The following is a 23,352-nucleotide window of genomic DNA, read 5'->3' on the forward strand; positions in this document are numbered from 1 at the left end:
TTCCTAGGAAATCACAATGTCCCATCACTGGTGAGCTAGTTTTAGCTAGAGCGTTGTTGATAATCATATTTAAAGAAAACAAAATCTCTACTGGTGTTATCTGTGATGAAGCCAAAAGTTATTAGTATTAAAGTGACATTAACTCAAAACTTTTTTTATTCCAAAATAGTGTGATATCTTTTATTAACATTTAAATTTACCATAGTTTTATCCATCCATTTTCTTTACCGCTTATCCTCACTAGGGTCACAGGCGTGCTGGAGCCTATCCCAGCTATCTTCGGGCGACTAGAGTTTTAAAGAAAGGAAATTGTGATTTTTTTTTTATTAAACTTGTCTGTACATTAAAATAGTGTAATATAAAAAGTTTACATTTTTATTATTAATAAAAAAAATAGTCTGTTACCTTGTAACATGTTTACTTTTTCCTCATAATCTTTTCATGCTGGCAGTGTTTCATTTTTAGAACATCCTGCCGTGGGCCAATAAAAAACGTCCAGCGGGCCGCAAATGGCCCGATTTTTGACACCCCTGTTCTACAGCTTAAATATAAACAGATATTATAGAAGTTCACTAATTAAATCAGACAACAAACGGAATTTGTTCTATCATACTCTATATTTGCATATTCCTGTAGTCTAGTTTCTACACTGCAACATGCTCCGACACAGAAGTCTTTATTGTTACCAATTTCTCAGTATTCTTCTCTTGAATGAATGTACGCTTGCACCCCCTGTATATACAGTATATGATATATATGAATCTGTATAAAAATAATAAAATTGTATAATAGCAGTTTACTAGTGAATGAAGTTAATAAGGCTCAATGTAGGCCAATGACATTGTCTTTTCTTACCCACCGATTGGTGTTTTGTTTTATCAATAGCAGCAACTGCGGCATCGCTCACGGCTTGAAACTCAGAAAACGAACATATTCTTACCATCCGCTAATGTCAGATGAGTTATTTATAGTTATTTGGTTCCACAAAATATTAAGGGATCAAAGGTGAGATCATGGAGAGAGAAGTGATGCGGAAATGATGTGTGGTGACTCAAAGCACTTACACAAAAGGATCCAATGAGATGGGTTCACGATTGGTCCGTTGGTTCTGCTGTTTTATTTGTATATTTCACTTTTTTCGTCTGCTGTTTCCTCACCCTGCAATACCCTCTTTTAAACGGAACTTCCACAAAATTGTGTTATCAGAACTATAATAGAAGATCCGGCATTTTGCCTCAAACACAGAACCCAACGAAGGCAGGCATCCTGGATTCAGATAATTTGATACATCTGATGTGACGTTATAATAAAAGATATGGTAGAGCAACAATTTCTTAAGATCTCATCATGTTCACTATTCCGTGATGACTTTGTACCCCCATTCTGTAAATTACAAAGAAAAATATTTTTTTATAGCCATAAGCTCCTTTCACAATGCTTGCAATATCCGACATTTTTTGTTTTGTATGAACGGCACCAACACAGAACAAGGGGATAGAGTGGACCCAGTAATTTTCCGCCTTTCCGCAGCATCTCTATTAGAGTGGTGCCTTGAGATAGGAGTTAAATTTGTTCAGTGACCACACTAGTAATGCGAAACATTGGTATTTCAAATAATTTTTCCACACTGAAATGAATGGAAAGGCCGTTAATCCATTCCAGCCTCCCAAAAAACCACAACAAAAATGTAATGTTTTTTTAATGAAAAAAATAAAGCTCTATAATATTCTTTATAAAAACACACAGTAATGATGCAATTAAATAGAATGTAAAGAAAAAAATTGTTTTTGCCACATTTTTTTTTGCTTCAATTGAATGGACATTGTGTCACTCCTTCTGGTGTGCTTGTCTTGGCCACCTGTGGGCAGTATAATAGACACACTGTGTTCAATATAAGTTGCTCAATGGTTTATTACTGCGACACCTATTTGCTAGCCCAAAAGGCGTTTTGCATTGTTTGTTAGCATTAATCTAAACAGACTTTATTAAGGCAAGGCTATGTGGTGTTTTAAATAAATGTGTAATTCTTTTGGTTTTCTGTTGGACAGTAAACTTAAACCGGGGGTGGCAATAAACAGCTCGAAGCCTCTTTTTCAAAGAATTGTTCACTACCAAACTACTGCTTGTTGTGAAGTGAGTTGAGTTGAGTTTATGAATAATATTTTTTAAGATCATTTAAGTGAAATCTGATCATTTCTCAGGGCACACCTGATGATCTCCGTGGTTGGGAATCACTGATGTGATTACGGGATGGAGCTTTGCTTTGTAAAAGGGGCGCCCTCCCCTAGTACAGTTAAGAGTCACGGCCCACTGAAGCTACAGGCCAGAGATGATCTGTCATTATACACTTTGCAAGCCATTTAAAGGGTCAAACAGTCCAAGTGAGCATCGTGTACAACTCGAGGCCGCGGCAGCTGCTCTTGCATGTCTGTGGCTTGGGACTGCGGTCAAAACTGTGGACGTGGTTATTGCTGGTCTACGAGCGGCAGTTAGCGTGACCGCGTCGCTGCACAACAACTGCTGCGGCCGCACCACCGCCGCTCGGCAACTTTTAACTTTAGCCCAGCGCGCGTCATCAAAGGTGGGAGGTTGGTTGGAATACAATGTACGTACGACGGACGATGTGTCAACTCAGCAGCTGGTTAAAAACAAATGGTGGCGGCTTGTCTCGTCATAACAGTGAGCTGTCGGCTGCGTTAAAAGATTTTGAGTCAAGTTAAAAATTAAAGTAATTATCTGAGGCAGCCGGACCGGCGAGCATATGCTCACATAATAGTCCATCGTTTCCTGTACAGTTAATAAAGGTTTTATATTGGCCACAGTTTGACTCATTTAGTAGGGATGAGCACACCTGTCGCTATAGGCAGGCCATAAAGGGCTGTAACCCCCCCCCACACACACACACACTTGCGCCATGGATCTCTAAAAACAAACAAGTTACGTTCTTTCAGGGCTGGACTCGTAATTGGGCTGACCGAGCAAATGCTTGTCGGCTGGCAGTCCTCTGGGGTCGATTGCGACGTTGTTTTTCTGTTTTTTTTCTAAGAGACCTGTCTGCAATTTAGAGGGGTCGGCCCATTGGTCCATCTTCAGTATAAACAGCAGATTGAACCAGGATATAGCACGAAAGCGGCCTCACCCCTTTGCCGTCTGGTTGCCACGCTGCTAGTTTCACACTACAATTGGTTAAGTTTAACATGACGTACAGAGTATAGGATTGTCCAAAATATGTAGCAAAGTAGGCTAAGTAGGACTGTCTTTATGTAACGCTGTGCAAGTGTACCTCACTTCTTGGAATCCTCAAAAGAGGTTGCTGGCAGCTAAGACCCCTATCTAACTGGCAGAGGCGTCGTCGGGACTGCTGAGCCTGATCAGTCTTGGCGACTCTGAGACCAAAATACAGTATTGCTTGCGTGCTCACCAGGACGATGCCTCGGACACATTTCCAGACAAGGTGCCAACCAAATCACCCAGAAGTCACTGATATAGGCATATATATGCTTTAATATGGAGATACGGATGAAAGCTAATACTGATTGATTGCCTATAGAGAGCGAGATATTGGTTTGCATGTGCAATTCATTAATGCAGACACGCAGGCTTAATAGGAGGTTCAGATGAAACCATTTACACTTTCAACTTACAGGTTGGGATATTAATAGAATTTTAATTGTGATTTCTCCATCCATCTGGACCATTCAAAATCACACAGCATTCATCAGTGACTAAAACTTTATGTATTTCTTTTCCCCTTGTGAGATTGGTTAGGGTGGACCAGCTCTATGCAAGACTGCAAGCCTTTGAAGGATCCTGAATCAAGAGGTCCTTGATGGATTTGTCTGACAGAAATATTCCTTAATAACGAAACTGTTTTGCTCTCTGGGTCACACATGAATTATCTAACAGTATGATTATTTTTCTTGACATGTCCAATGTTGGCGGCACGGTGGAAGACTGGTTAGCACATCTGCCTCACAGTTCTGAGGACCGGGGTTCAAATCCTGGCCTCGCCTGTGTGGAGTTAGCATGTTCTCCCCGTGCCTGCGTGGGTTTTCTCCGGGCAATCCGGTTTTCTCCCACATCCCAAAAACATGCATGCTAGGTTGATTGAAGACTCTAAATTGCCTATAGGTGTGAATGTGTGCGCGAATGGTTGTTTGTTTCTATGTGCCCTGCAATTGGCTGGCGACCAGTTCAGGGTGTACCCCGCCTCTCACCCGAAGATAGCTGGGATAGGCTCCAGCACGCCAGTGACCCTTGTGAGGATAAAGCGGTATAGAAAATGGATGGATGGATGTCCGATGTTTTCATTCCTTTCGCAGGGGACTGGACAATTAGAGAGGCGGACACAATTTGAGGAAATACGATACTTCCATTGAAGAAGGTTTTCTGATCTTATTGTTTAGGCATCTAATACACTGTTTAGGTGCTGCTGTTTTGGTTAGCGACATAACTCAAACAGGCTAAGCACTTCCCTCTTTAATGACAGAGTGTACACAATAGAATGAGTATGAAGTAAAATAATTGAAGTTATCAGTTTTATCTCTGACTGGGTGTATGGCATCTACTGTATCCGATAGACAGCCACTATTTCAGCCGTTTCATCATTGACAATATAGTTTTTGGATTGTTTTGTTTTCTTAAAGTGGCTTCCATTTTCTATATCTATCACTTTCCATATTGTCCCCTGGTGGTTTTGTGGCACACCAGTCCACCACCACTGACATGTCATATCCTGGATTGATGTGATGGACATGGCGTTATTTTTGTTTATGCAGTTACACAGCACCAAAGTCCTTCATTCTGAGGGCGGCATTTCTGCCCGCTGTTTTTTTTGTTTGTTTTTTTTTCCCCAACTAGGCAGCTAAAGTGCTAATCTATCCACAGCAGCGAAGTGATTTTAGGCGCTCTTATGTTTCTAAATGGGGTCAGTGTCATTGGGTCGTCACTAGGCTCCACCATGAGTGACCTCATAGAACATCAGCAGGTTGTGACAGAGGAGGAGGAGGTGGGGGGGAAAGAGGAGCGTTTGAATTCCTCACAGCTGCACAGAGCAGGGGTGGGGTTGGGGGGATGCACCAGCTGCAGACAATGCTTCTCTTGACTCACCAGTGAACACACACTACACACATACACACTCACGCACGCGCAAGTACACAAACAAGACAGAGGAAAAACTTCAGGGCTCTCATGTCCACACACACAACAAGTTCTGTTAGCGTTTGTCTACAAACCAATGGGAACATTTTGTACTTTACGCACAACCATGCTCTGCCACAGCATGTGTGTTCTGTAGGTATTGTTCCAGCAGCGCCTATAGGCTGTGGGATGGTGTCCAACATGTGGAGCACGTCTGCATTGGACTTGAGGATTTTGTGCAAAAACTGTCAAGCAAAATGAATTTATAAAAGTAGTCTATTTTTTAACCTCATTAAGTTCAACACCTTGGTCATGGAATATGGTTTACAGTTTAGTTTTTTTCTTCCCCTTCCTGAGTTTGATATATTCCCTTTGTCGTTATTTTTACAATGTGATGGCTATTCATTGGAAATGCAGTCAGACAGCACAATGTTTGAGAGGGGACAGAGCGAAAAGATTAAAACAACAACAGTAGTATGAAACAGTACAGTGGCACCATGCCTACCTACTAGTTTTCAAGTGATGAGCCAACACTCCAGCCGTTAGGCGCTGATGGGTTAGCGGGGATTACATAAAAAAGTAGCGTAGCGATCCAAGAAGGAGCGAATTCTTGACTGATACACTTTGACGGTAGTCAACTGGAAACCATGTTACAGTGGAAAGTACCTGGTAAATGCAAATGTATTGTCCTAAAAAGTGAAATACAACTGAACTGTACAGAGGCAGAGATTCTTTCGCATACCACCAGTGGTACTAGTACCACACTTTGAATTTTTTTCTTATTGAAGAAGTGTTTATCAGAACCCATGTGCAGTAACAAGTACTGATGTGATATTTGCTGCATATCATCACCATGGTCCATTCTGTGACGTTGCTTGAACTTTGATTTGGTCATCTTTCAATTCCAAGTATAAAGTATGGCTAGCTGGCAAGTGACAGACGCTAACGTAAGAGTCTACATCTTCATTCAGTGAACACATGGACACAGCTGCACGACACCAGTCGCAGTGGATCAATATTAGAGCTCTCTTTTTTCCTACAGGCAGAAATAATTTCTAGAGTGTGACTTAGGGGCAAAATGTCGCTGAAGTCTTCAGGAATTAAAAGGGAGAATATTCAAAGCTATGAAATTTTCAGCAACATCAGAGATCCTCCTCGAGTATGCGTGTGTGTTTGTTGAAGATGATATGAACACGTGCTTCCAACGTGAACCCTCTCTCGACGGTAATAAAGTCTCTTGACTGAATTCATTACGAGAGATCAAACTTGAAATACAAACGAGACGAACTCCCCACACTGGAGGAATAAGTGCTGTTGGAAACCACACACACGCACATACACGGATGCGATGATATAAACACTATGGAGCTGACTGAATGAAAATCATGAGAATACATTTCAAATACCTTTCCTGGTTTTAAAGGGGACATAATATGGAACATTTACTTTTTAACTGTAAAAGTAGACAAGATATGAAATTAAACAAACAAGTCAATGTTTTATCTGCCTATTTCCCAAAATGTGTCTGTGAGCAAGCTGTTCTGAATTTCGTAAACTATGACATAATAGTAACAAATGTACATAATAACGCTTCCACGCCTCCAAGTTTCTCCGCCCATGATTTGGCAGCTAGGCTGAGTGAAGATTTCAACTGATGGCCTGACTACACAGAAGCACTATCGCGTAAACAGAACATAGGTAAGCAAAGTTAGCACGGATTACTTAGCAGCATTCTCAGCGTTAGATTCTGATCACCAGTAGGGAGTTTTTGTGTTTGGCGATGTGCCTGCTGCATGCACCAAATACATGGATAGTGTAATGTGACGGCTTGTTGAAGAAGCGCTGCATCCATGAGTGAAAATACAATAGGTCTTCCAATATTTCTTTTCCCCTTTCACATTCTGGGCTAGGAATCCCCATGTGCCTGGTCCCAACCCCTTAGCTACGACCCAGGGTGTCATGGTAACAGACGCGCACCCCTAGTGGTGCTCGAGCACCTACGCTTTTGCCCTGGTAAAAGGTAAAAGGTTCCCCTTTTACTGCAGCCCATTTATTGCTATTTAGAAAAAATAAAATTTCCTTCTCTGTTATCAAGAGTAGTGTTGTGTTTGTGCCAAACATACCTATTGGGATTACAGCGCCAAAATGTTAACGTTGGTTTCATCGGACCACAACACACTGTAAAATTTTAGCTTAGGATTGGGAGAGAATGGTATCAATCTCTATGGGAGTGGGCGGTAGTGGGATTTTTTAACACACTTACTCGGTATTGGGAGGGAGTTGGATCAATCTCTGAGGAAGTGGGAGGGGGCACGAGTCAAAATCCACTCCCGTGTCAGCCCCTATTGGTCACACAGTACAGAGGGGGCGGGGTGTTTAGTGGTCATTTATATGAGACAACCCTAAAACTGAGTGTGACAAGTGGATGACAAATTTGCTGTAATTCTTTATTCTTTGGATATTTTGACAGACGAAAGTCAGAGAACATATCAAAAAACCCCGGGAAGTATGTTGAATTGCCAAAAAGCCATCATTGTTTCCTTTAAATAAAGATTGCTATCAACAACATTTGTCAGAGTGGTCTGGTCAGGAAAGTATGACATCTTTCTCAGCATACTTATAAATGTTCATATGGGATTTTGTAAGACTTCATGGTCCATTCAGGGCCCATTCACATGAATACAAGCATGTCGTCTAAAACTACCAATCAGGAAGTGGGCCGAAACCCTTCAATCTTCATTCATCATCTAACCATTTTGGACAATTGTATGCTTCCAACGTTGCGGTAGAAGCAATTTGGGGAAGCCACCATTTTGTGTCCCCAGTGCACAAAGCAAGGTGCACAAAAAGCACACTTAAATGAGTATGGTGTACTCAAGATCCCTGACCTCAACCCTATCAAACCGCTTTACGGTCAACAATTACACCACCGAAAACGAACAAACTAAAAATACCACTCTGATGTCGATGTTCTGAGCTCACTCTGCTTTCACAAATTGCACAAATTCATCGCCGTGCTTGGCATAACTGCGTGGAGTCAGGCGACACCCGGCTTTGGTAATTTCGTGGACCACTGTACCCCCAGCAACTTTAAAAGTATGATGTCTGCGCTGATGTGGTTGTCATCACATCCTACTTCAAACCTGTCCAATCAAATTGGCTCCATTCATTCCCTTTGAAAGTGGCCCAATAGTCTCGCATGGAGATGTCTCCATATGTAGAAGAGGACACAGCAGTCTATGCATGACTGGAGCATTGAACATTAGCGGGTACCCTTGGTACATACTGAACGAGTTGGTGAAAACTGCTGGCGACTTAAATATGTCCTCAGACCTCATATCAATATCCTGTCCAAATATCGTTCGCTCCCCCCCAAATTTCGAGGGAGAAGCGGTTGACAAAATGCTTTTTAGTTTAAAATGGCTTACTTTAACCAAGATCCCTCGCCGTATCATGGCTGTGGTCTGTGCCATAAAATGCGTAAATCCACGTTGGATCGCTGGGAACATCTACTTCACTAGCCAGCTAGTTAGCTGCTAGCTCTCGTCAATCATCTGCCAGTACGTCTGCCATGAACATCCGTGCAGCTCCTGAGGCACAGCCATGGGACGCTTCATTCCGCAGATATGATCGTCTCGGGGTAACAGCTCTGTGCTCCATGTGCTCAACTGCAAAGTAGTATGCACATGTGCAGTAAGTCAAAATGGTGGCGGCTGGCCATAAACAAAGGACGTAATTGCAAGGTAAGATATTTCCTCTTAACAGGAAAAAACTGTCTGAGCAAAAGAAATTAAAAAAAAAAAAAACTACTCTGATTTGTTTTGATTCTAAGGCGAAAACAAATTCGTTTTAAGTGAACTCGCGAGTCAATTCGACTCACCCATGAATCATCCTCGCTGTGCTGCCAAATTGACAAATGCGCAGCAGGTCTTGCGCTTGCACAAAAATCAAGATTCACCAGTTTTTATACTGAAGCGCAGCTGCGCCGTAGACAAACATAGAGCCCTGCTTTTCTTGTGACGTCCCAAAATATGGAAACAGTTCAAACTTGAGACTTCAGCTCATTTTTCGACTTGTATGACAGTTATTTTACTCATGTACTACTGTCAAGTCATGCTAACAGTTTTAACAAATATGACCCAAAAAAAAAATTCTTTTGAAAATTTAAAACTCTCCTTTTAAAAAATACCGTCTGTACAGTTACAGAGGATTTTTGTAAAAAAAAATACAAAAATAAAAAATAAAAATAAAATGATGTATTGGACATCATTAGAATGCGGCGTTAACCTATGAGCATTTTATCTTTTTCTTAGGCTTTTTTATTTTTGGGTTACACTTATTCCAAAAGAAGTCAAAGAACTCAAAGGGTGCCTGTACAGTTAGAGATGGTTTTATGATGGCGACAGACAAATTCCATTCATTGTTACAATGACATGGTGGTCGACCAGCGACTTTAAATGTGATTTTAGGGAATAACTTGCTGTTAACTAAATGCTATTCAATATTGTTTGTCTAATAGCCTAAGTCATTTTTTAAAACAACAAATTAAACAAACAAGAAGAGTCCAGTTGCCTCGTTTCAACCTTTGCCGATTATCATGACCTGGCTGACTAAAAAATCAACACAAAGAAAACAACAAAAACAATTTTTTTTTAAATAAATAATTTTTAACAAGCACATTGCTATTTTTACATTGATATAATGACAGTAAGTTAAAATGACTTGGGCAATTATGCTATAAGGCTAAAAATCTGTTTTATTAGCTATTTATTTTATTTTATTTTTATTTATTTATTTATTCCAGTAGCTAAAGGGAATTTTTTTAGTTGCTGTTTTCAGACTAGCCTATAACACCATCAGGTGGCTACTGAAGAAATAAAATACAGTATCTCATACTATGAAAGTAATTTTTTTTCTGATTATAAACTGTTTTTTGTTGTTGCTGTTGTTCTATGTAACTGTCAAGTGTATTGTCACCTTTTGGCATGAGTATTTTTACTTGAATGTGACACCACAGAGCCGTGAGTGAGTAAAGAAACCACGGAATGACCTTAAATACAGGTGTCCATCAAGACCTCACTATTAATAAAGAGAGAGTGACTCACCTTACCTGCAGACACTAAGAACAACACTGACTGTGTTGCTGCTTTTATTGACTGAAGCCTTTATTTCAACATTTATATTTTAAAAAAAAACAGAATCAAATCAAGCTGGGGGGGAAAAAACACAAATATAGCACCTCACCTTGTTATGTTACCATGACAACTAAAGGACAAAGGTGCATGGCCCCCAGCGCCACTTTTAATGAACACTTGTCTCCACATTCATGCAGCACTTTTATAATGTCCTCATCACTAAATTACACAACAATGTTGCTCAATTGCTCATTTTAGTGCAAGGACAAATACATGTTTAAAAAAAACTTTTAAATGTGTTTAAATTCACGTTTAAATTCATTAGCTTTAAAACTTTCTAAGTCTTTACAAAAGAAACACGTCAGTACATACACTATTCCACTACATTATTTTGGAGCATAAATTGACATCCATGTTTCCCATGAGAGATGTTTGTAATTGTTTCCTTTTTTTTTGTTTTTTTGTTTTGACAATGATAATTCACTTAATCCTTTATTGGAAACATTAAAAAGAAACAAAATTTAAAAAACGTGTAAATAATTTACTAACTTTTTGGGCTGGAAAGGATTTGCACAATAATTCTCTATACAAGTGTACATTTTTATTTTAGTCATAGTTCTTTTTCACAATTATTACCATTATTATTTTTTACAGTTACTGTTATCCCTATATTAACAATAATATTTTAGAATACAACAGTAAATGACAATAATACCATTATACATAATAAAATTATATTATTATTATAATTTTTTTTAAAAATATATATACTTGAATGTCCCAAATCTCTCGGTATGCTGAATCATTCAGCGCTCCTTTCACTGAAGCTCAGGGGCTAATATTTTGGACAACAGTTTGGAGATGTTTCAAAATGTCTGTGCATCAGTGCACAAATCAAGGTTCATAAAGACACGGATGAGAGAATTCGATGTGGGTGAACTTGACTGGCTTGCACAATTCTGAACTCAACCCTATAGAACACTTTTGGATGAATTAGAGTGGCGACTGAGAGTTGCTAGGCCTTCTCGTCCAACATCTTCACAAATACACTCCTGGAAAAATGGTCATAAATTCCTATAAACTCACTCCTAAACTTTGTTGAAAGCCTTCCCGCAAGAGTTTGGGATGTTATAGCTGCAAAGGGTGGACCAATGTCATATTAAACCCTATGGATTAAGAATGGGATATCGCTTAAATTTATATGTGAGTCAAGGCAGGTGAGCGAATACTTTTGGCAATATAGTGTATATTTTTGTTTAAACCAATAATCTTTAACTATTTTAAAATACGCTAAGTGGAGAATTTGATTAAGAAATTGTGGTTGGTCATTTATAACATGGAACAATATATACCTTCAATTAATGCAACATAGCTTTTTCTTTTGGTTGCAAGGCTGCCCTGCTTCATATTACGTGAGCGAGTGGCTGACCTTTAGCGAGGTGAGCAGATGAGGTGAGGCGTAGGTGGAGGGAGGGAAGCAGGTGCTGGCCGACTTATCGGACGGTTTGTTTTATGGGTTGGGTTCGTTGTCAAGTGGGGTCATCAATTTTCAAAGTCTGCCAGCACATTTGCACAGCTTGCCGCCTGAAGTGCTTTTAAGCGGCAGGGCAAGATAAATGAGTGGACCTAAGTGCGTTAAATCGGGAACACAGTTGACACAACTGTACTGACATATTAGTGTCTAAATGCGCTCTTTTTGAGAGAGAGAAAATAGTCTCAGGGATTCGTTCTCGCAAGGTGTTTCTTCACTCATGGTCCCGCCGTTCTTGATGGTGTGACTGATTGGCCCGAATTTCAGGCACGCTTAAGTCATACATTGTAGTAGCACGGCAAATCTAAGTCTGTAAAAAAGGAACATGCCTCCTCAAATGTTACAGTGAAAGGTAGCAGTTACATATATCTATTACGTTTGGTATTGCTTGGACAAGGATATACACAGTGGTTTTTAAATGTTTTTTTTAATGGCCAAAATAGAAAGTACTCATAACAGTATTTGACTTATTGTTTAGTTGAGTCTGCCTCACAGTTAGAAGATGCAGGTTTGACAAGTAAGAACTGTTTTGTCTATATGTGTCCTGTGATTAACTGGTGACCAGTCCAGGGTGTTCCTTGTTCTGTCGTGTCGCTCGGTATGTTGCTGGCACAGTGTAGACCAGCGCTCTAGGCGATAGATGGGTGGATGTTCGATTTAGTTTGCCTCATGGTCAGGTCGATGAGAGTTAATGGTTGTTTGTCTATATGCGCCCTGCGATTGGCTGGCGATCAGTCCAGGGTGTGCCCAATTTATCTTGTGGAAGAGGAAGTGAAAGGAAATGAAAGTTAGGTACAGTAGATTGTTATTTGTGTGAGTGTTGTTTTGGTATTTTAGTTTGTACAGTCACCCTAATTTATTTTATGGTAGGGCTGTTACTATCTAATCTTTTTAGAATCGACTCTCCTATTGATGGAATAATCAAATAATAATCGCCCCTCAGTACTACTGAAAAGAACCCCACTAACGTGCATTTTATTCTCGTTTATGAGGGACAGACTTTCCTTTTTTTTTAAGTAGACTTAGCCGGCCATCCCTACTTTATAGTTGATAAATGTAAACTTAGGGGAAATTATTTTTTTTGTTCATTGAAGTTGAGTAAACGAGGTTCGTGTGAATGGCTTTGTATTTGTACTGCCTCCAGCCATTCACTCCAAGAGACCAAATGGAAAAGATGGTTTTGGAGCACAAGCCCAGGCGTGGGTTGAGAGCAGCGCAGCGCCAAAAACCTCAGCAACTGTTGACAAGCGTGGCTCAGTCTCCACAGCGGAGGAGGGTACGGTGAGTGGACTGAAGTGGTGGAGTGGAGGGTTGGGGGAGGATGGTGGTGGTGGTGGGGGGTGTTCAGGAAATGAGGCACTAGGGAATCTGGCCAAATCCAGCTCTGTTCCAAAACGAGATGACGAGGAAAAAGAAGGCTTCTCCAGCTTTAAAAACATGGAGTGATGTCACAGCGTGGTGTACACCACACCGTGTAACTTTTAACACTTATAAATACTTTTAAATAGCACATTAATATTCTTGGGCATGACTAGTGGCATACATAACCAGACTTGTATTGAACTGGACCTTTTGTAAATACAGCAAAACCTCCAAAATGCAACAAAATCTGTGACGCTGTTTGGCTTCCAAGTTGTTCTCATTTAAAAACAAGTTCTACCATAGGACATATTGTATAAAAAACAAAGAACAATGTAAAAATAAAAAAACATAAAGTGAAATTACTCACTCTATGAAAACACCTGACAGACGCGTAGTTGAGAGGGGATACAAAGGTGTTTACAGAGTGATACTGTCACCTAGAAACATTTTATAGGTATTGCTGAATATTAATAATGATAGGCAGCATAATAACTGAAAAAAAAGAAAGAGCCAAACAATAAGCTAAACACACTTGTGGAGTTAATCATAGAGTTGCTCAACAAGTCTCACAGGATTTTTTTAAGCATATTTTTGAGGTAGCACTAATTGAAATTAAGTGTCATTACTTGGTTACATTTGTCAATCATAATTACAGTGTAAAGTCATGCTCAAAAACATTGGCTGGGTGCCAATGTTTGTAGCCATGACTATAAAAAGACACATCCTTTTTTTCCCCTTGACTGTCTGACATAAATGAGACTCAACTTTTAGGTCAGTGAGGATTACCAACATTATTTCTATTTGCTAAATGCCAGAATAATGAGAAGGATTTCTTTTATACACACACACACACACACACATATATATATATATATATATATATATATATATATATATATATATATATACATATATACAAAACTACCACCATTTTTTTTAAATAAGGAAAATAGCTGTTTATTGTAAAATATAAAATACAAATAGAATAAAAGAACATAAAGAAATAAACTGTTTTATCAAGCCAACAGTCACACCCACACTGCAGTACATTTGTGTGTTGGTGTGTTTTTAAGGCATGTGGCCAGGTGAGTGACATCAGGAACTTTTACTCCAGCTCGGTTGGCCATTTTCCAAATAGCCCCCATGCTCCTTGTGAGTGGTTTCATTTTGTCTTCGTGTGTTTGGCTGCTTGTCCCGTTCAATAAACAGTTAAAAGTGCATTTTTGAGTGTGTCTCTTCATTTTGTTCCACTTCCCTCTAGCAAGGGCATATCTGTAGGTAACTCGTAATTAAAATATTAGCTAAAAATACAAGCAAAAACTTTATATAAAAAAATAAATAAATAAAAAAATAAATAAAAAAAGTCAAGCAAGCAATGGCTCATAATTCGAAAAACTAAATTATATTACTAATTTACATTATTTCATCATAATTTTAATCACTATAGTCATGCTTCTTTAAAAAAATAGGCTCTAACCAAATATGGCTTACTAAAGGCACACCAAAATAAAAACAGTTTCAGCATATGATATGTGTCCATGTCATTACTTTCACCCTTTTCCACACCTGGTCTCTAACTGGTAAAGGGCGCACATTCACTCAGTGGTGCTCCATCAGTGGTGCTAGCTGTTAGCTTGGGAAAAAATTTAAAAAATAAAAGGGGACATGATTGCCATGCCACATCATCCAGGCCTCTCATCAAGGGGGGAAAAAAAAAAAAAAAAAGATTACTTCCTGTCTTAAATTATTCTAAGTGCGGTTGGCGCATTAGGTCTCTCGCTTTGTGTGGTGTGTGTGTGTGTTTCTCCTTTCTGCATATTTCCGAGCACATGCAACCACTTTGAAAGACATTTTGATGTGGCCACCAGCACACACTTCTTTCATCCCAGGTGGAATTTTCTCCCTATTGCTTAGAGTGAGAACAAACAGATGAAGAAAAAAAAAAAAAAAAAAAAAAAAGACACAAAGCAATGTGTCAGACATCATAAATCTGCGGAAAGCCCCCTGAGGTTGTTAGAATTTGCAAAATCTAAAGTCGCATATTTACAAACTCTGCAAGTTTCACTTTTTTGTTGGCCTTTTTGTGATACAATACTTAAAAGAATTTTCTCATCCAAATCAAGACTATAGTGTCACCATCTTCACTAATTTCTCACTTGTTATACAAGGTACAATGTTTCATTGTGTTTACAAGGGTTAACTTCTTTTTAAACTACTGAGAAAAAGTGTCGTTCTGATCTTTTACTTATACGATGACAGTGTAAAAATCCTAACTTTTGAACACGAGTGTCTCTTACCCATTTCACCCTGAACTAATGACAGTACTGGTTTTGTCCCAGTATTTGGCCTCACACTAAGCCACAGTATGCCACCAACGTAATGTCTATAAGTGACTGTATGCAAGAGTTCGCTGGATTCTTGCTGTAATACGGCAACTGAATGTTCATGCCAGGGACATGTGGTAACCGCCCTCAGTCGCTGACCTAATAGAAGCCTTCCTTCGGGACCAGCACAGAGTTGGTGCTGGTCTGGCACTGGTTCTGTCATAATATTGAGGTATTGTAACTTTTTTTGTACTAATCACCCTTTTAAACTAAATTGATTAATAGCAGAACTTTTTTTTTTTCTTTCTACTGGCTACTGATTTCAAAACTAGTTATCCATCAATTTGTTGTGTATATGTAATAATATGAGGCGCTCATACATTTATATGGGTTCACGGTCACAATGGCCCTCCGATGGAAACAATAACTGACAAAAAATGAGTTTCACAGCCCTATCCAAGTGGGTCCTTTTGCAGTCGAACAAAATGAAAACAATGAAATTAGCCTATTTTGTGGAGGAAGGTCTACTGCAAAAGAGCCGCTGCTCACCCCGCCCCCTCCATTGCTGCTGGTCTAGCCCATCCTTGCAGTGCTCCATGCAGTAGACGCATTCCCAAACACAAATACCCTTTTCCAACTACCATATCGACAACTACTGAACAATCAAAAGTACTGTATGTGTCACTTATCAGAAGCTAACACTGTTAGCGAACTCCTCTGCTTACATTTTGGCTTAGACATGACAGTGTTTCCCACAGTGCAGTCTGGCCATCACCTGGAAGCGGCGGATCTTCTCCTAGCTTATAGCTGCCAAGTTATGGTTGGAGAAACTCTATGTGGGGGAGGTATCATGTGTCTGGAATCTATTGCTCACATAAACATTTTCTGGATGAGGCAGCCAACAAAAGATTTGGTTGTGAAATTTCACACTTGATGGGTGGGTCGGCAGTCCAAAACCATTTGTATACTGTCAATGCAATTACAAAGTTAATTTTCCATAATTTTAATATATATTAGATATTTCTATTAAGAATAGCAACTTATTTTTACACTTGATGGTCTGACATTGAAAATAATTATTTCATTGATTATTTTTCATGGAAAATTGCTCCATGCTTGACCTAAGCGGTTCCAAACTATATCTGCTGTTTGGTTGACAAATTGGTGCTTGCAGTCATTGAAATTAACGTGCAGCACAGCTCTGTGTTACTGTGTACTCGCTTCATTCTGTTTTTTCCATCTGACCCCCCCCCCCAAAAAAAAATTATGAAAAAAAAAAAAGAAATGAAAACACAGCTGCAATTCCTGTGTTTTGGTCTGAGACACAAATTATAAGTGGCTACTAGAACTCGTACATCTAAGAATACACTTGGGCTATTGATGTGTTTGGGGAGGAGAGAAAAAAAATCCTTGTTTTTCTTCCGCAGTGAGAACGACAAACGGTACCTGCTGGGTCCAGGCAACCAAGAGGGGGCCCACAAATTGCTTCTAATGTCCTAAATGATGCCAGTTTAGTGAACAAGATGGGGAGAGTACCAAGCCCTGACACACTGAACCAGGGAAACACTAAAACATGCTCGCTCGCACACACACACACACACAAACGCATGCATGCGCACGCGAGCAGTGGCGGTAACCACAGCTTACAAGGAAAAATATATCCAGATGTTCTCCTCATACTCACCAACCCCCCTCCCACTCACACACACACACACTTGTAAGCCACATATGGACCACATATTACAGAGGCCTACTCTCAAGACTCTTTTCTTTTTTTTTTTTTTTTACTTACTTCTGCAGACATTTGTACACCTACACTTGTCAGGAAAGCACCGACATCCCCACCACCACCATCATTAAAATGACTAACCTGTTGTAGACAGAAGACAGGCCCGTTAAAAAAAATATAGCAGATGTGTAAGAAGACAATGAAATAACAGGAGTGCACACATCAAAAGAAAGATATTAATGCAAAAATTCAACTGAATGTAAAGTACAGCAACTTTGTTGTGTATTGTGGCTCTCACAGTCGTGTCCCTAAATGAATAAAGGCCATGCACCTAGAAATGGCTGAACCCTATCCTCTCCAAGAGCTCCTGGCAAGCCATCTGCTTGAGGCCCATAGTTACTGAAGGGAGACATGTCTTCTGTGTGTGTGTGTCTGAGAATGCCCCAGACAGGAAGGAAGAGAGTGGGTCCGGCAGCACAACTCCAGAACTCCGGTTGTGTTATACTCCTTTTCCACGGGTGCGAGAGAGGCCGCGCTGGCTTGTTTTAAAAGAAGTCAGTCATTAATACGTTTCCCCTCTTCCTCTCATGACGCCATACGCCGCTCTCGGGACTGACCTGGGACTCAGACCACCGTGTTCTGCGTCAAGTCATTTGTTCCATGAGTTAAAAAATAGATATATCACTGTTTGTGTCTGTGAGTGTAACCTCAGGCTCATTTCCATTGAGGCTACTAAAAATAAAAGCGCTGATCTTAACAAAACCAACCAGGTTGTGTATAATACTGGAATGAAACAAAGGATTTAGAGGATCTGCGTTTTTCAGTTTTCACGACAAAAGCTTTGGTTTGTTTCTGTTGTTAAAGTTGCTAAGGGTACCAAAATTATTTTTTGAAACCTTTGTTAGTCTACAAACCACAGCACGGTACCTAAAGAGGGGTACTGGCAGAAATGGAGCATTGGGGAAAATGCTTTCTGTTCAAAGTCAGCAAAGGCCTGATTGAATGTCTCTGAAAGATTATGCTGGCCAAATATCCTGTGGTGTTGGGTGTGTCAAGAGTGATTTTCATACCTGATCTGCTCGGAGAACTCGGGCTGCCAATCATAAATGTTAAACTTGTTCAGTATGTACCATTCCAAAAACCTCACGCACGATAAACACCCAATTCAGCTGAGCCATGTGCTTGGTGATTGTGACGTGAAACGGAGAACAATTTGGTACGGAATTGTTGTGATAGAGCGAGCTCTTCTCTTTGTGAAATTGACGAGACTGTTTTTGTTGTTGTCCCTTTAAAATGTATTCACTCCAATTAAAAAAAGAAGAAGAGTTTGCAACTGTATTTGTTACAAGATATGATTTTTCTTCTGTTTATTTTCAGGCATCTGGATACCCTGTGGCACCACGATGCCTATCACAGATCACTCATGGTATTACGACAGAAAAAAGAAAACTGAGACTGTCGGGGGCTATATCATTATGTGTGTGGTGTGCTGTGTTGGTCATCTCAAGTGTACTGTACCACACAATATAAGAGCAGTAAAAACACAATGGTGATTTAGTTTTTTTTCCCCCCTCGGATCTTTAACATTTTCAAGATTGGTATGTGTACACCACGCTTAAAGGGTGGACCAGACATACAGTATTGCAATCGGTTGATTGGTCGACAGACAATGAAAAAGCAAGAAAACAAAACACGCCATTTGTCAAAGAAAGCTAGTCTTCCTTTAGTGATTAACAGCCACATGGCAAGAAGAAACAAAATGTCCTCTATTGTTTACTGTGTTGCCTTTGTTCATGTCACTGGCGGGTTTGATGCAGGGTTTCCTGGTGCTACCGCTACAGACTTGAAGTCTGACTTTTCTTGTCATGGTATAGAGGGACATCAAACTATTGGCTAAAGCATGTCCACCTTAACTACCATAGGTGGCGCTACTATGGTTGACTTGTTCCACCAAGAAATATGTAAACAAACTAGCAGGCGGAAAACTGCTGGCACGGTGATGTGGTCAGCATTATGTTTTACTTCAATTACAAATGAGATGCAGACAATCTTTTTTGTTGATTGCGTTGAACAAAGGAAGACTGACCTTCTCCACGTTAACTAAAATACATAAATAAAACAATCCGTTCTGGTCAAACTGTGGCCATCAACAAGTGTAATAATACATCATCTATGGTTAATAGTTTAACTTACTGCGCAAACAAACAAACACTCTTTTGTCTTCAAGGAATTACAAAGGCGAAATGTGATTGTGAAGCAAGTGTAAAAAGACATTAACCACTCTTGACAGCAAAAGAGGGTACCTGAGGGGATGAGGAAGTCAAATTGCAGACAATTATAAAATATGAGCACATTACAAATAGCAAAGTCCATAAAGTGCAGCACCTGACATCCCCCTCTACATAAAACATTAGTCAAGAGTTTTGGAATTCTTTACATAGTTAAACATGATAATGGTGTTTGTCTGTGGCATTTTTAAGACCTTTGGATGAAATGTGACTTTTTAAAAGGATAATTAAGGTCTTCATTTTAGAAAACCTATTTACAACTTTTTAACAATCTGCAGACACCCTGTAAAAAAAATGTCAAAAAAAATACATAAAAAAGTCTACCTTAACTTCGATAACAAGCATGTGTATGGTGTCACTGGATGATCTACTACCCTGCCTACACACCGCACCCCAAAGGAAACCAAACTTGGCGAGCTGATGTGTACCACTTGGCGGAAGCCTGGCCTAATACACGGCAGCTCCAAAAATCTGGCAAAGGAGGAGGTGAAAGTGACTCACCAGGCGCTTGGGATGACAAAAATCACGACTCACGCTGTCCACATCTCTGCTAGGACAACAAAACACAGAAAAGTCACGATGTGTCGGACAACAGCTCTGGCTCTCGGGACCAATCGAGGGAGGAAACGGTCCCCTTAAAGCGTGACCGCTGGTGACATCATTGCTCTGGCAATAGCAATGACAACAAATGGACTTGCAAAGCGTTATGAAATACCATCTGGACTCGCTTTAATTTCAGCTAAGAGAGGGAATTTAAAAACACAAAACAAAAACAGATAAGGCACAAAAACAGATGGTTTGGCTACAATAGTAACAGTCATGTTGTAAAATTGTAGAAAACCAACAGAAATATACAAACCGCACCTTTTTAAATGCCTCATAAACAAAGAGTAGTGTGCGAAATGCTACTACCTCCACGAGTACAAATTATTTTACTGTCTTTATTGGCACTCGCTCTGTTCTCGCAAGTCAACACGGTAACAAAAGATGGACTCGCCATTGACCCAGGAGTATAATGGGCCGGGGTATATAGTCGATCACTTGCATGAGACAGGGCCAGCCTGTTTTAAGGGGCAAGTCAAGATATAAGGTGTTAAGGCTATAATTCTGGGTTTTTTTCCTTCTTTTTTTTGTATGTAATTATGTCACAGCCATGTTATTAACACACCTGGCAACTCTGAACAGTCAAAAAATGCAAATATGACTTGTGGGGAATGTGGTGCAGAACGAAAAAGTGGCCTCAAAGAACATAAATATGGACGCAGTCAACAATGTGGAATAACAGACAGGAGGAAATGTGGAAAATTGGTCATAAATTGGTCTTCTTATGATAAGGTTACTTTTAAAAGATGAGATGAGACCACCTCAAATTTAAAGAAAAAAAGAGAATGGAGAATGAGCCAACATCTTTGATGTTTGCATTGTTGTCCAAGTTTACACAAACACTGCTTTAAAAACAGATGGTGCCTACTGCAAAACACAATCAGCAGAAAAGAGACGCTCTGTCAGTAATGTTTGCAAGCAACCACCTCTGCAACATTTGTCTCTGCGAGGACAAGTTGGATCATCACGCGGCGAGGCTCAGTATGGGGCGACCGGGGTCCAGCTCGTCTCGTCTGGAAACGTTTGCGCGTGAGACGCCCCCTGGTTCTGCAAACACTCCTTCAGCTTGTCTTCGGTCAGCGTCAGCCGCTGTTCCAAGTAGGACACCGTCTGGACGGACAAGGAGGAGGACAGGCAGGTTAATGATGAAGGGAAGCGGGATGGAGAGAGAAGGAAGGAGAGGGATAGACAGAGGAGGCATGTTAGACAAGGATGTGCAGCAACAGTCTGACAGTGATAGACAAATAATGGCCGCAATTGTGTTTGCGTGAATGAGGCAGTTTGTGTACGTTGGAGGTGTCGTGAGGGTGAGACAATATTGCTTGGAAAAGGTCTGCTTCTGCCTGGCACTAGACAGAAGAGATGCAATAAAGGTCAATGTAATCAGCAGACTACTTTGAAAACTGCAAAGACAAAAATAATTCAAGTTGCTAGGATTTCAAAACAATTCTTCTCATAGGAAATATCATTTAAATGTCCATTCATTGACTAGCCATTACATCACATAAATCTTTATTAAGTATTAACATTTGCTTATCTTTATTTGTACTTGTACAGTTTTCATGCATCTGTACAGCACAAATAAATGATTCTTATTACTAACTATACAGACCTCTCTTTAAACGACATTTACAGATTCTTAAAAGAGCACAAGAGGCACTAACTACTAGAAAATTACACTAAATAAAGCTGAAATAAAGTCATGAATGTAAAGTAAAACCCCTTATTCATGAGGACAGAGCCCATAGCAAAAAAATAAACAAAAATACAAAACAATTAAAAAACAAAGTGTAATTGACAACACCCCAAAATGTTTCCAATTACATATATTAAAGGATTAAACTGTAAATATTGTATACCACAAATTGTGCTCCGAACACATAAAATTTCAAACTCATTTTACAATAACCTAAAAATAAATGGCCTATGGATTACTTAATTTATAAAAAAAAAAATAATAATAAATAAATAAAAAGTACCTGGAGTGCGCATGTACATGCATATGTGGTAAAGCCTCTCCATAACTTACACTAATAACCCAGGCTAAACTTAGCTTCTCTTCTCCCCGACATACAATGACAAGCTAGCGCGCTTAAGAACAACACCGTTGACACCAAATATTACTCTCCTATTAGGCAGGGCTTTTGGCGCCATCTTTTGGCGCCATCTTCTGGCATCTTAGAATGTTATAAAAAGTGCACAAAACCTGTAAATAGGTGAGTTTTTTTCAGCATATACTGTAGCTGAGAATACATTCCGCAGAAAAAAAAATGGAATAAGTGAAATTGTGAATACTGAAGACAGTGGTCACCGTATTTAAGTTAGCATCTGCTTGTTCAAATAAATTTGTGTAGATAATTGATACTCAATTATTTGTATTGTTCATATTGTTGTAACCAGATAGACTATTTGTATTTCTGGTTTCACTGTAGCATAAAACTCAAATTATCTGGACACCGTCTGAGTTGCATGATAAAAATTAGTTCAACCATACGTAAAAAGCTTGTGCACATCTCTGTTACACCTGTCATATGCCTAGACTACAACTAAGGTTAATAACAGACCATAAAGTATCCAGGCCTTTTCTAAATGAACCAGGCACATGTTGATGCCAGTGGTCTTGCAAGTTTGAGGCTTCGCCGTTCCTTGATTCAATTATTTGTGACTGCAGCAAAAAGGATATCTGTCTGTTATTTTGCTTTGGTTTCATTTGATTTTCTTTGTTTTGGCCGCTGACTGACTGATTTGTGTTTTGAATTTTGAGTAGCGCCTGAAGACACAAAAGACAAGACAAAACAGCGTCTCATTGTACCAGGCAGTGTATTAATGATCACAAATCATTCGGGCAGCACTTTTATGACAACGACTGCAAAAAATGATCATCTCAAGGAAGCTGAAAACACTAACATGATTGTGAATGTCTCCCTTGTGTTGCCTGGTGACAAACACAATGCAGCAAGGAAGTTCACGACTTTGGATACAGCAAGTGAGGAACACGTCGACGTGTTGCAAACTGTCTTGTTGAAAGCTTCAAACAAAAGAGCTTGTTTTCAAGATTGGCTGCATTAAAACAAAAACAAAAACTATCAACAAAAAATCTTTAGAAAATGGAAACATTATCTGCTGCTTTGTTACGTACAAACGTTACAGAGCTGAACTTTTTTTGCAACAAAATTCTCACACACGAGTGCAAACTGTTCTACTTAGAAATAACATGGTGGCCCGATACAGATATTTTGGA

The 23,352-nt window shown here is 39.6% G+C and overlaps 1 protein-coding gene across 2 annotated transcripts in view; it reads right to left on the minus strand.

The window, feature by feature from the left end:
• Nucleotides 1-20,220: 20,220 nt before the first annotated feature.
• Nucleotides 20,221-23,352, minus strand: part of poc1a (POC1 centriolar protein A) — a 39,051-nt gene continuing 35,919 nt past the window's right edge. For both annotated transcript variants that reach the window (XM_061785692.1, XM_061785691.1), the window contains exon 11: nucleotides 20,221-21,221. In XM_061785692.1, the coding sequence (XP_061641676.1) occupies nucleotides 21,090-21,221 (132 nt within the window). In that variant the 3' untranslated portion in view covers nucleotides 20,221-21,089. The remainder of the gene's footprint in view (nucleotides 21,222-23,352) is intronic.

The sequence above is a fragment of the Phyllopteryx taeniolatus genome, chromosome 9 (assembly GCF_024500385.1).
Source record: "Phyllopteryx taeniolatus isolate TA_2022b chromosome 9, UOR_Ptae_1.2, whole genome shotgun sequence".
In the NCBI taxonomy this organism is placed as follows: Eukaryota; Metazoa; Chordata; class Actinopteri; order Syngnathiformes; family Syngnathidae; genus Phyllopteryx; species Phyllopteryx taeniolatus.